This window comes from Notechis scutatus, chromosome 2, assembly GCF_049901735.1.
Source record: "Notechis scutatus isolate UNSWTSFEM ecotype Mainland chromosome 2, rNotScu1.2, whole genome shotgun sequence".
Classification (NCBI taxonomy): domain Eukaryota; kingdom Metazoa; phylum Chordata; class Lepidosauria; order Squamata; family Elapidae; genus Notechis; species Notechis scutatus.
In genome coordinates this window covers 242,169,950-242,182,999 of record NC_142010.1, presented here as the reverse complement: position 1 = coordinate 242,182,999, position 13,050 = coordinate 242,169,950, and the positions used below count along the sequence as shown (strand labels likewise).

Below are 13,050 nucleotides of genomic sequence, written 5' to 3'. Positions count from 1 at the left end.
CAGAAATTTAACTATGCCACAAACAAAGTTTCTAAAATTATTGAGTAAATATAACAATTTGCTTCAGCCCTTCCTAATCTACCACACTATCAAGGTTTAGGACTTCAGATTCCCAAATTGCCATCCTGCTTGGTTAAATGCTTTCAAAACAATGAGAGTGCCTGTAATGCGAAATTGGAAAGGAGGTCAAATGAGAGAAGGAAGAAAAATACAAAACAAAAAAAGGGGAATTAGGCCCACATGTACAGTATATGAAAGTACCTTCTCCAGCTTCAGAAAGGCTGGAAATATTTTTCCAACAATATTTATTTTCAAGGGCACGTGCTAGCAATAATATAGAATTGACAACAGTGTACTTTTCAAAATTCACCAAAGAAACATATAAGTCTAGAGACTATACTGGTTGTAAATTTGAAGGGGCTGGATTAATGCTGATTGCTGGGATCAGGGAATAAATAATGTAAATCTGGGCTTTCGAGTTTGTGGAAGGACAAAAGAAAAAAAGAAGCAGACAATTTACAAGATCATAATACATGTAAGTGTGAATGACTGTTGTTGTGAAAATAGTCCAAGCCCACCCCACACTATACAGAAGACACAGTGTTTGACTTTAAGGCTATGCCTGCTGGACGGAGGACAGAAGGACAAAAAGGAAAATATGCCTTCCTTTTACTGGATGCCTGATAGCCCCGCCTGAACTATATATTTGCCTTTGGTGCAAAAAATATCAGAATGAAGGAAAAAGTTTGCATACCCAAGGTTAAACTGTATGTATGTTGAATGAAACTAATTTAAAAGAATTAAACTAAACCTGGACAGAACTCAGAATGTGGAAGCAGTAGACTTTATCCATTTTATTAAAGATTAATTACATTAACAGTAACAACTATAGAAATGCAATCTTATATTGTAATAACAGTAAGTTAGTTACACAACATCATATTTGGCAAAGCAAAAAATGAAAGAGTTATACTCATGCAAATATTCACAACACTATTTAAATAAACTCTTTCATCCTGCCCACCAAACCACACAAGCAACTTTCTCCTTTTTATGCAACTCAGAATTCCTGAAGGAGCCTCAAATCATATTTGCCTTCGAATGATCCATTAAGTTAGAGAGCAAGTGTTTGCACTTCTGTAATGTTGATTGTATTGGCACTCTTATTTTGAGCTGCAACTTTCAGATACACAATTTAGCTTTACAATTCAAGCCAGCACAATTCAAGCCAGACTAAATTTTCTGCAAAAGGGAATAATGAATTTAACCCCGATAAATACATTCTAAGATACTGAGTTTCACCATTTAATGTTCACAAATAAGTTACCCATAACGAAGGTCATTGTTAAGACCAGTCATCCCTAAAGATTTTACCATCTTTTTTATTTCAACAGAAGAAAACTAATCTTTGAGGTTAGCAGTGCTAAAGTAGTAACCCGGAGATGAACGGGAGACCTATCTGTATCTGAGTCAGAAAAACTGAATGTGGGTAAAGCTAATTGGTAACAGTAAAAAAGTTGTTTAGCTCTGAATAAGACTGTGGCCATAAAGTAAATTCTCTCAATGCTTAATAGAAAAGAAAATCCTACTGTATTTATTGGACTTGCTGGCAAATAACATATATAGGATTCAGAATTAAGGCTGGTTCCATATTCAGCAGCTATTACCTATTGTTATTCTACTGCTGGAATTAGGATTTCAGTCTAGACAATACATATACTAATTTTTATCCCCCATACATTTTCAGTTCTTTGATGAATAAAAAATTTGTGCAGGACGTATAGAATTGAGAATGTTAAAAAATAAGATATATACATGTGTTTCAATATAAATGTAAGCTCCAGCAATATGCAAGTTCCAACTATATTTTACATTCAAGGATTCATGATACATTTAGTATTCAGAAGATATTCTAAAAATCATGTACACTGTACACAGTTTTTACTGAAATTCAATCTTTTCCCAAAGATACATAAACTGGATCTTCTTTTTTAAAATATTACCATTTCCTCTGCAAGAGATCTACTGTTTTAAAGTGGTTTGTGGGACATTCACTATTAGAAGAAAGCATGGGTTAGAAATCTAACCCACATAGGCTAATATCAGCGAGGATTTAGCCATTTCATGACTGGAGAGTGGATGTCTTTCTCCTTCACAAAATCCTCTTCTACGGAATTACCATTGCCAGATCCCAGGTCATTCTCTGAAAGTTTAAATGAGAAAAAAATGGGGGTTAGTTTTTTTAAAAAAATCAAGACGTGGATTTTTAACTAACTTTTTGTGTGAATCAAGAACTTTAAATATCATGTCCATTCTCAACACATTATGATAATCTTTCATGCTGGCCACATGATGAATGGAAGCGTCTCTCACAAATATCGACTCCCTAGGCTAATAATTAGAGATGAGCACCATACCCTTGAATCAGTCTCAACCACACAGGGAAATCTTTTAATAAGTGGCCCCCAACCTTTTCAGCAACAGAGACTGGTTCCATGGAGAAAGGGTTTTTTTGTGGACCGCAGGGGCATGGTTTTGCATGTTGCCTGCATCCCGTGGATGGGCTTTGCTTTTTTGTGCAGCCTGGTTGCTGGCATGCCACAGCCCGGTGCTGGTCAATAGACCATGGTTTGGGATCCCTGCTTTAAACCCTTTAGTGATGATCTTATGAACTGAATCACAAGAATTTGATTTTACACATGCTCATGTAATTTCAGGGATAACGTTCAAGAGAAATGGGAATGGGAATATTTTTATAGAACAAATTTGTACCGATATAAATCTCCCAAGTTTTCCATAAGAATCAAAATATTAATATTCAAACACAATGCTCAGTGCTTCAATAAAGCCTTTAATTAAGATAATCAAACATTTTTAATCGATTATGTGCCATCAAATCATTGTTGACTCTTAAGAGTTTCTATCTATATGTTTATCTTGGTGAAAATATAGAACTGGTTTACTTATGCCTCCTCCCACAGAGTATGATTTTATGCCTTTGCCTCCATCATCTTCTTAAATCACTGCTGCCAATATAGATTTAGCAGGGCAAATATGACAGCCTTAACATCTTGGGTGACCCTGCTGGGTATATATGCTTTTGGCATATGCTCCAGCATTCTTTGCTCATCCTCCTAGAAATATCCTGCTGCCACAATGAGGCAGCACAACAGGAGTTGGGAGGTCAGGAGAATGATAAGGGAAGTAATAATCATTCTTTGATTACAACAGCAGTATTACTAATGTACCATGCCTCAACAGTCTTCTCTGTGTGCATTTATTGAATTCTGAGCCAATAAATAATTACTGGGGTCAAATATTTCTTGAAGCAAAGCATCAGGGGTTTGTTATCTTCCAGGAGGTTCTCTGGAGTACATATAATACAACTGTGATACACAACTCAATTAATTCAATACAATTTGTGAATGAGAATACTCTTGGCATGGAAAAATCTTCTAATGCTTTATACCAGGGTGTCAAACTCAATTTCATTGAGGGCCACAGCAGGGCTGTGGTTGACCTCGGGGGGGGATGGGTGTGGCCGACTGGGTGGGCGTGGCCAGTTTGCTGCCACTCCCCAAAGTCCTGGCATGATTCCTCTTCCTATTGGGTAGACCAGGCTGAAGCCATGCTGGCCTGATCTTTCCTCTTCACACTGGGTAGACCAGGACAGCCCTGCGGGCTGGATCTGACCACATTATGAACCGGATCTGGACCGCAGGCCTTGAGTTTGACACCCCTGTTTTATACCCTTAAGAAATGTATGCAATTAGGTTTACCTGCAGGTGGCATTAATTTCCGTTGGTAGGGGGGTTTTGATGCAGCCAATTGGAAAAAAGAAAACTTTACACACTTCCCAGTTACTCTGTCACATATGCCAGTTGGACAGCTGCAGGTTCTTAGACAATCCAACCCATAAGTACCATAAGGACACTCTGCAAGATAAAAGATTAGAAAACAATAGACATATTATTGTGATTTAACCTTTTGTTATATTGCAGAAGCATTTTGTTTGACATCAGTATTTTGCAAGCCACTATGAGCCTGAAAGATTCAGCAGCATGCAAATTTGATAATTAAACAATTAAGTAGAATGTTATGAATGCAACTCTAAATATACTTGCCTCTGCTGTCTTTGAATTTTACTGAATAGACATGTATACCATGGAATTAAATCACAGAGAGTTTCCTTTATTTCCTTTAACAAATATGCAGAAGATTCGCAATCCCAAACATACACAATTTTTACAAAGTAATCTATTATTTCACAATTATTTTTATTTTCAGTTTATTTAGTAAACCTCAGTAGATTCAACAGTATCCTTGGATAGTACTATAAAATGTCTTCATTTAAAATCTCTTTCCCTTAAAAGAGTGTTTTGTAAGAAATACTGGATTGCAATTCCTTGAACTCCTAGGGACCAGTCTTCCTAGGAATTATGAGAGTTGTGTTCCAACACAAGCGGAGAATGCCAAATGAGGAAGGCTTGTTTAAGGTTTTCATCATATCATAACATGAAAATTCATTATAGCAATGCTTATATATTTATCTTCCTACATTTCCAAGATTGCAAATAAATTATCTTTGTTTCTTGAAAAATTCTATGAATATGTTCTTTTCAACTGTATATTATTTTTCAAATCCAGGAGGTTAATCCCATATTTCAGCTTTTTAAAATACAAATTTAGGAGGAGTAGATAAAGTTGGCTAGGTATAAAAATGGCTCACATCAATCAGTACAAAGACTAGTGTTATTACCCACATTATTTCTCTATATTTTCTTTTCATTTGAAGGTTTGTTTGCACAGAGTGATGTTAGAACAATCCCACTGGACTTGGGACTGTATTAATATTGAAATAGCAGGGAAAAATAAATGAAGTTTGAGACAATAAACATATTCCTTGTTTTCATATGGCATGTTCATGTGTATATCATCTTCAAAAAAGATACATGCTTCCCTACAATGAGCTGGAAGGGGTTGAGTGTCATTTAATCCAATTTTTCCATGATGCCAAAATCTGTGGCTATAGCAATCTTTCCTCATCTCTAAGCAGCCTCTTCCTTAAAACCTCTACAAGGAAGTATCTATCACCCTTGAGTTAAAAAAGACAGCTTTTTTCATGGTTTTAAACTGTTGATACCACCAAGGGAGTTTCTATAATGTTTAGCTAACACAAAAATAAGGGGTAGTGTCTCTTTAACAATGATACTTGCTATAGGGGCATCTGTGTCATGACACACATTAAAAGAGGGGAGAGGCTCATGGTTGCCATGTTGACATTCTCTCCCCACCCTCATGGGTCCAATGGATGCCTGTGCTATTCATTTTTAAATGTTTAAAACAAAAAATATTGCAATAATTTTGAGAGCAATTTTAAAAAAAATTAAAAAATCAGCCAAATAAATATGATTCCGACTAAGGGAATTGGGAAAGTCTTGACAAATTATTCCTTATCTAATGTATTATTATGTATTATTAATTCAGCTAAATTTGACTATGCTGCATCTTGACTTTGGAATGTAAGAAAGACAGAACTTTCTGCCCTATCTCATGATCCAAAGTGTACATATTACAAAAATGGCTGTCATCCCCATTTAGTTGATTCTAGAAGTTTGATATGGCCTTCTAGAACTTCACCTTTTCTTCTAACAGATTAACATTATTGTAGGAGTGTGAGGTGTTTTTTCTCCTCAAGGCTAGAGAGCATGCCTGAAAAGTAATGATTAACCCTGGCCTTTCCTTCTTACCTTCAATGGTTATCTCGAATGCAGAAATAAATACAGCCACTGGAGGTAGCAATTAGTTTATTTTCTAGGTCTCTTTGCTCCCATCTAGTGATCACATAACTTTTTGGAGCTCAAACCTGACAATCCTATTGTTACTACTAGCCATGGTTTTGTTGATTTTGTTCTAGTAAAATTAAGTTATCCTAGACCTTGCTCAATACTGTATCTTTTTTAAAAAAAACCAGTTATTTGGTTTTATTATTATTAGTCATTGTTCATTCATTCATTATTATTTTTATTAGCCTTCAGAAATCATGGGCGCTCCATCATTGGGAGTTAAGAAGAAATTAGGCAGCCATTTATCTGAAATAGTATAGGTTCTCCTGCTTGAGCAGGAGGCTGGACTAGATCATCTCCAAGGTCTCTTCCAGCTCTATTCTATTCTAACATTCTAACTATTTTAACAGCCTTGTCAGATATTTAGGCTGACTCTCAAAAGCATTCTTCTTGAATTGAGATTTGAATCAACATCTAAAATTGACATTTGAATCAAGATGGAGCAAAAGTTTAATGGCTGCAACATGCATGGGCCTTTTCCAACATGCAAATTCAATCTAGTTGTAGAGAAGTGTTAATTGCTTTAATACACAGCAGTACATGACATATTAACCAGCTTTTAGGTTATAATATAAGCAGCAAAGCAAGATATACTATCACCATCATCAACAGTGGTATTTTGAAGTTGGAAACTTGTAAAAAAATATACAAAACCTGTTATACTTTAAAGCAGATTTATACGTGTATCTGTTTACAGTGCAAGCTTACATCTTATATGACCAAAATGATTATTTGAATAACAGAAATCTTTTTTTTTTTTTTTGTTACTAATACAAGAAGGACATATGGGCAGGGATGGGGGCCAGCGGCGAGGCAGGGGGTGGGGGCCGGAAGTTGGGGGCCCTGGCGGAACCTTCCCAGGCAGGGTGGGCACAAAGAAGGGCAGGGGAAGAGAGGAGGAGGGAGAAAGGTGAGAGGAGAAAGGGCTCCTGGCCAGAAACCTGAAAAGGCTTGACCGCCAGAAGAGGAAAAGGGCGGAAGGGGAAAGGAAGTCCCTTTCCAGAGATATAAGATTTTAGGGAAATGGTTTAGGATGAGGGAAGAGAGAGGATTAAAAAGAAAACATTTGTATGCTAAGATTTGTTGGAGCAGATGCCTTAAGGATTTGAAGACTAGAATATATTGCAATAAGATTTTAAACAGATTTGGACTTTCTTTCTCTTGGATTGATATTGCCCCAGAAGGAGAAAGTGAGAATTCTGCCTTGGTTTGGACTGACTGATAACTTTGGGATTGTTTTATTTTTTTTATTTTCTTTTGAATATTCTGGTTGTTGTAAGAAGAAAGAAGGGAAAAGAAAAGAAAAGATTTATAATGGCTCTTTTTGTTGAGGAACTAAGAAAAGAATATGAACAAGCAAAAAAAATGGTAAAGATGGTGTGGAAGAAGCTTTCTTTTCTTAGAAATGGCGCTTATTAATTATCAACAAACATTACAACAGATGAAGACAGCAGAGGAACAAGAAAGAAAGAAAGGAGCCATCTTTAATGAATCTCAGAACTTGATCCAGAAAGAAGGAAGAGAGAAAGAAAAGAAAAGAAGAGAAAGAAGAAAATTAAAGGACTTAAGGACTTAAGAAGGAGAAACTTATTTTCTTTTTTTTTTATAAGGAATGAGACAAAGGGATGATAAAAATGGACAAAGATATAAATATAATGATTCAAATTAAGATGATTAATTAAGATAGAAGTAAGAAGTGTGAAATATGTGGGGAAGTTAATATAGAAGGCTTAGAATGGTAAATAAAATAAGTAATGATATGTAAGATGAGCATGAATATAATTGAAGTCCATGAAGAGAGACACCTGGGTCCAAGTTACTTTCCAAAAAGATTTTTATGTTTTGTGTGTTGTGTGTATATGTCTTTTTGGGGGGAGAATTAGTTAAAAATTGTAGAAATATAGATTGAGAATAATGGTAACTAAGTCAGAAAGAAACAGATGAAATAATAACAATGATATTGAATAAGAGTAAAGAGAAGTAAAGAGAAATTGAATAAGAGGTTTTGGTATGTTGTATGGAAATGGTTTAAAACAGAATTATAATTTATCTGACTTGTTAAATTGACAATGAAAAAAAGGTTTAAACATGTAATGAATAATGACAATTTGTGTGTTTTAAAAATTAATAAAACTTGTTTAAAAAAAAAAAAAAAAAGAAGGACATATGGAGAAACTCCCATGTTTGCAAGACTTAATAACCTATTTACAGGTTATGTAAATAAATAAATTAATTAAGACTGAACTGGATTTATCAATTTAGACAGTAGATAGAAAATTATATTCTGTCAGAGGAAAGAGGAGAGAGAAAGAATGTTCAGAATGTTTATTTTGGATAACAGAAGCATCTCATTCTCTTACTTCCTATTGGCAGTGACCTGATAGTTACATAAATTCTTCTTAACAGTCAAGAAAATCTCTGTAAAGACATTCAAATGACTACAGTATATTTTAGAAGACTTTAGAACCTTGAATCTGAAGGATCCTCATTATCTCCCAGCATATTTTAAAGGAGAAGGGGAGTTTATCAACATTATTAATCTTCTAGTGGGAGTTTAAAATCTTCTTGGTAGCCTTGTTTATTTATTGAAGAACAAATGTGGGTTCAGAGGTTGCTGTTCAGAGTTAGAAGCCTCTGAGATTCAGTACCCAGTGGGCACCTGCCATGCTCTATCTGTATTTAGTTTGCTTTTGTAAGAAGGGGTCCCCCCACCCCGTGTATGTGTTTGTGTGTGTGTGTGTGCATGCGTGCGTGTGTGCATGTTTTAGGGTCTACTCTTAAAGCTACATTCTTAATTTACCTTCTATGTAAATACCAAAATAATCCATCCATCTTTCTTTCTTTCTTTCTTTCTTTCTTTCTTTCTTTCTTTCTTTCTTTCTTTCTTTCTTTCTTTCTTTCTTTCTTTCTTTCTTTCCCAAGTTAAAATAGACCAGCAGTCTAAGGTGTTTCTTGTTTCTTTTACCACAGATGCTTTGAACACTTTAAAAGAAAAGTGTTCAAAGTCACCAAAATAGATTGATGATCAAACTAATTACTGAAGAAAATAATTATTCAATAACTGTGTTTGGACTTCAGTGTTGAAAGTCGGCAGATACTTACCTGGGAGTAAACTGCATTGAATGCAGTAGGACACACTCAAATGAACATCAGAAAAAGTAAGAACAGTGTGCAGTGTAGAGTTTTATTGCTATTTGTAACTAAATGATGTCACTGAAGTTATATCTGGAATAATTTGGAACTATTTATTTTGTCAGAATATTTAGCTTATCTTCTCCTTTCTTAAAAGCTACAAAAACCACTTCACTCACAGTACACCACTTCAACATGTAAATATGTAATCTATTCACTCAAGAAGCCTGTTTCCAGAAATATGCTTTCTATAAAACTACCAAGAAGTTTACTCCGAAGTAAGAATTGCAAATTTGAAGGAAAATTGAACATAATCACCTAGAAGATATTCTCCAACAACCGTTTGCAAGATTATAGCCTCAAGTAATCCAAAAGAGGCTATATTCACTTATTAACAGATTCCTACAGCTATATAGACACTTAATTTATACTAACAAAAAAAGAAATGACCCGACTCCTTCTGACTTCTGTACAGGTTTCTTTGCTAGTTTGTTAGCCTTGCTCCAAATTAACTGGACCATTTCGATCTCACTGAAACTCAGCAGAAACTTCTTAATGTTCTTAAGATGGTCTTCAGCTATTTTGAGGTCCCATATATCTGGACCTACACTTGTCTTTTAAAGGGTTCAAAGCTATTTGTGGTATGTCACCAAAGACACCTTAGATTGCAGCCTATTTTAACTTGGAAAAGAAAGAAAGAAAGAAAGAAAGAAAGAAAGAAAGAAAGAAAGAAAGAAAGAAAGAAAGAAAGAAAGAAAGAAAGAAAGAAAGAAAGAAAGAAAGAAAGAAAGAAAGAAAGAAAGAGACTGTATACAAAATTATTTCAGTTGAAAGAAGAAAGTACAGAGTTGTCTACATGGCATACTTGTGTACAATGTGCAGGATGCCTTTTTTAACATGGCAGCATCAAAAAAATGGAATCCTCCTTCTGCAGCTTAACTCTAGAATTCTACTTCTGCTTTTTACATAATATGTAGGTGAAAGATTTATACAATCTGAAGAGAAACCAGAGTGTATCACCATATCTATGCTTTCCTTCTAAAGCTTATATCCATCTTATAAAATGCAGGTGTTGTTCTCTTCATTGCAGCACATATAACAATACATTATATTTCTCCGGGAAAGAATATTGACCTAAGCACTTTTGAAATACTTTTATAAGTTTCTCAAATAATATCTGCATATTGTTTCCCCATGGGTAATAGCGTGCCAGTAGAATTAGGATTAAATGCTCAACTTCTTGGGTACTTTAGGCAATTATTTTCCAGTCTGCTAAGTAGAGAAATTCTGAACCATTTTATAGCCTCTGGTAAAATGAAGATACCTGTGCTAGGTATATGAATACCATCAATAACTATCTTTTTCAATCATGGGTTAATTATCCTACAAAATATATTTTACACACACACACACACACACACACACGAGCAACAGATATATTTTGGAGCAATTTCCAATAGCTATACATTGACCATTAATTGTCATGATAGATAATGTTATCCAATGACCATTCTTTACCTTTGCAGATACCAAACTCATCTCCAAAATCATCTTCTTCAGAAAAAAATTGGCACTTCAGTCCAGGCCCACATTTGACACCATCCATTCCTGCAACTGTCCGGTAGCAAGTTTCTCCCAGAGCTGCAGCACAAACCCTACAACAGCCACAGTCGTCCAACACAGTCCGCTTACAATGCTGTGGATTTTTACATTCACTGCTGTCGCAGGACTCTGGGCAATCTACTGCATACTTGGCGCTCCAGGTAGCTCTGACATTCATGGGTACCAGAAGTAGAGTGAGCACCAGAAAACTAGCCATGGCTCCTGGTGTGATGAAAGCCCAATTACACTGTCCGCAATGACAGGTTGCAAAAATTCAGTCAGATGTCTTCTGTTCAGGGATACAGGAGCGAAGAACCCAATATGAAAGTTCTGAAGATCAGCTTACAAATTTTGGAGCTTTATACAGCCTCTTGCCCACAAGGCCTGCCGTCGTCAGTTTCCTCAATCTGTGCTCTTGCCAGCCTCCCTTGTTTTACTTTGCGAAATCCAGGATGAAGTTTGGATTAGCACACTGCTACCATCCAGGAATTGAAAAGCCTGAGCTGATGTAATCTGTTATGTTTAGTTGGCTTGTTTTCCAGTGAGGACTGAAATTCTCTCACATCCGTCTCAAATGCTCAAGGATGTCTGCCAGAAAAGTGCATAGGAGTAAAAGAGGGTGGGGAAAAAACGAGTAGGTTACATACCTTCTCTCAGGACAAGTGTTGTTCTCACATTGGTTCTGTATCTCTGCAAATCTTTACAAACTTTTTGCACAAAAGGAACACCAAGCATCAGGAAGAGAGATCATATATCTAACCCTGTAGCTTCTGTCTCTATCCTTTTTCTCAACTGCAGCAGTAAGACAATAGATTGTTACTTTAAAGTAGTCCTACCTCAACTTGGTACCTCCAAATGTGTTGAAATCCCACTTTCATAATCCCTCAGCCAGCTAACAAGAGCAGCAGGATAGAGAAAACTGCTTTAAAGTTTGGCAGCATGACTTTAAAAGCCAGAGAAAAGTATGTTTTGAAACAAAAAAGAATGACCCTGTCAATATTTAGATAGGTAGATTGCACTCAGAGACCAATGCCAAAGACAACAAAGAGAGGAGAGATGTCAGGGACCTGTGGTTTCATCTTTCCATAGTTCAGATAGTTATCATTGTAGCATCGTTTAAATGATTAGCACTTTTCATACAATCTATGGATATTTATTTTGATTAGGCTGGAAAAAATCTAAATGGCCCTTCCTTCAATAAATTTCCTGCCTTCCAACTTTATGGTAGCAGATTTTCATGGGAGGAGGTACCCGAGATTCCATTTAAGCTGTCAAAGACAATTCAAGAAAGGGCTTCAATAAAACGCATGCTATTCTCAAAAAGAAATTGCTCAAGCAGTGAGTCCTCAGTGATTTCCAACCAGCAGTTTACATATTTTCAAGTTGTTAATTGCAAGGTATTTCAAGGAGCTGTGAGCATAATCATGATATGGACAAAGCAGGAGATACAGATGAGGAATAGGGTGATGTATCTAGAGGAATCAAAAGCAAATCACAATAAGTGCACATGCATCCTAACAGCACAGCAGAAACAATATGAATTATGTGATCTACATAGTTAAAATAATAGCATTTAACATTATTCAACCCCTTGCCCATGTCATGGACACCCCAGCAAGTATCCTATTTTCAGAAAAGAATCTGTCAGATGAAGGCCTCTTCTATTTGAAGGGCTGCCAACTCCGAAGTTCATTTAGGGACAATGTATCAGTAGTCAGCAGGCAAATTAAATAAATGTATTCATTATTAGGCTGAAAGGTTCTATTTAAGATAACCATGATAAGATAATAATAAGATAATAATAAGATAATAAGATAACTGTCTACTATTGACCTCACCTCTTTCCTAAGAGGTCTGTAGGGGCGTGCATAAGCGCACCAACGTGCCTACCGTCCCCTGTCCTATTGTTTCTCTTATTCTTTTATTTTTCTTATATGTACCCATTTCATATATTCACAACTATGTATACATTTGTACTTATTATCTTGTAAACAATTGACAAATCAAATAAATAAATAAATAAATAAATAAAATGATCACATTTATCTCGTGTGTATATATAAATTAGCACAGGCAAATCTTAGACAGACTTGTCCCTATTCACTATTTGTAGTCTATGTTCTCTATTTGTAGTCTAACTGAACCCAAAAGTGTTTTTTGCAAGTAGTCAACTTTGTAAGACAAAATCACCATTCCCTCTCATCTGCCAATGTGGACTGTTAGAAGTCCTCCTTGCCATGACCACAATTTCATCTGTTGCTCTTCTTGTGTCCAAAATTGCCAGCTAAGATTAACAGGATTGTTATGTTCTGAGCATGGGCGCAAGGAACGGAGACGAGGCATCGAACAATGACTTCAACTCTTTATTAGTGACTTCAGAACAGAGCAAAATACTTGGGCAGCAGCAGCCCTTTTATAGGGCTGGCTGCTGTCGCAACAACCAATGGTGAGTGTTAAGTTTGGAGAATAA

General features: G+C 35.8%; 1 protein-coding gene across 2 annotated transcripts; it reads right to left on the bottom strand.

The window, feature by feature from the left end:
- Positions 1–839: 839 nt before the first annotated feature.
- Positions 840–11,566, bottom strand: ESM1 (endothelial cell specific molecule 1). 2 transcript variants are annotated; one of them, XM_026687394.2, is made up of 4 exons: positions 11,417–11,544; positions 10,497–11,168; positions 3,780–3,935; positions 840–2,203 (listed from the first exon to the last, which is right to left on the bottom strand). In XM_026687394.2, the coding sequence occupies exons 2-4, from the start codon at positions 10,795–10,797 to the stop codon at positions 2,103–2,105; spliced, it is 558 nt and encodes a 185-aa protein (XP_026543179.2). In that variant the 5' UTR covers positions 10,798–11,168; positions 11,417–11,544; the 3' UTR covers positions 840–2,102. The 2 variants fall into 2 exon arrangements, with proteins under 2 accessions (XP_026543179.2, XP_087814554.1); XM_087958428.1 differs by having other exon boundaries at positions 10,497–11,566.
- Between the last annotated feature and the right edge of the window lie 1,484 nt (positions 11,567–13,050).

What these genes read in the sequence shown, in the direction of transcription:
- ESM1 (XM_087958428.1), bottom strand. Translation starts at nt 10,797, where the DNA reads ATGGCTAGTTTTCTGGTGCTCACTCTACTTCTGGTACCCATGAATGTC. An exon ending in TGAGTTTGGTATCTGCAAAG is followed by an intron (nt 3,936 to 10,496) that starts GTAAAGAATGGT and finishes TTTATCTTGCAG; the next exon opens with AGTGTCCTTATGGTACTTAT. An exon ending in GAAATTAATGCCACCTGCAG is followed by an intron (nt 2,204 to 3,779) that starts GTAAACCTAATT and finishes TTAAACTTTCAG; the next exon opens with AGAATGACCTGGGATCTGGC.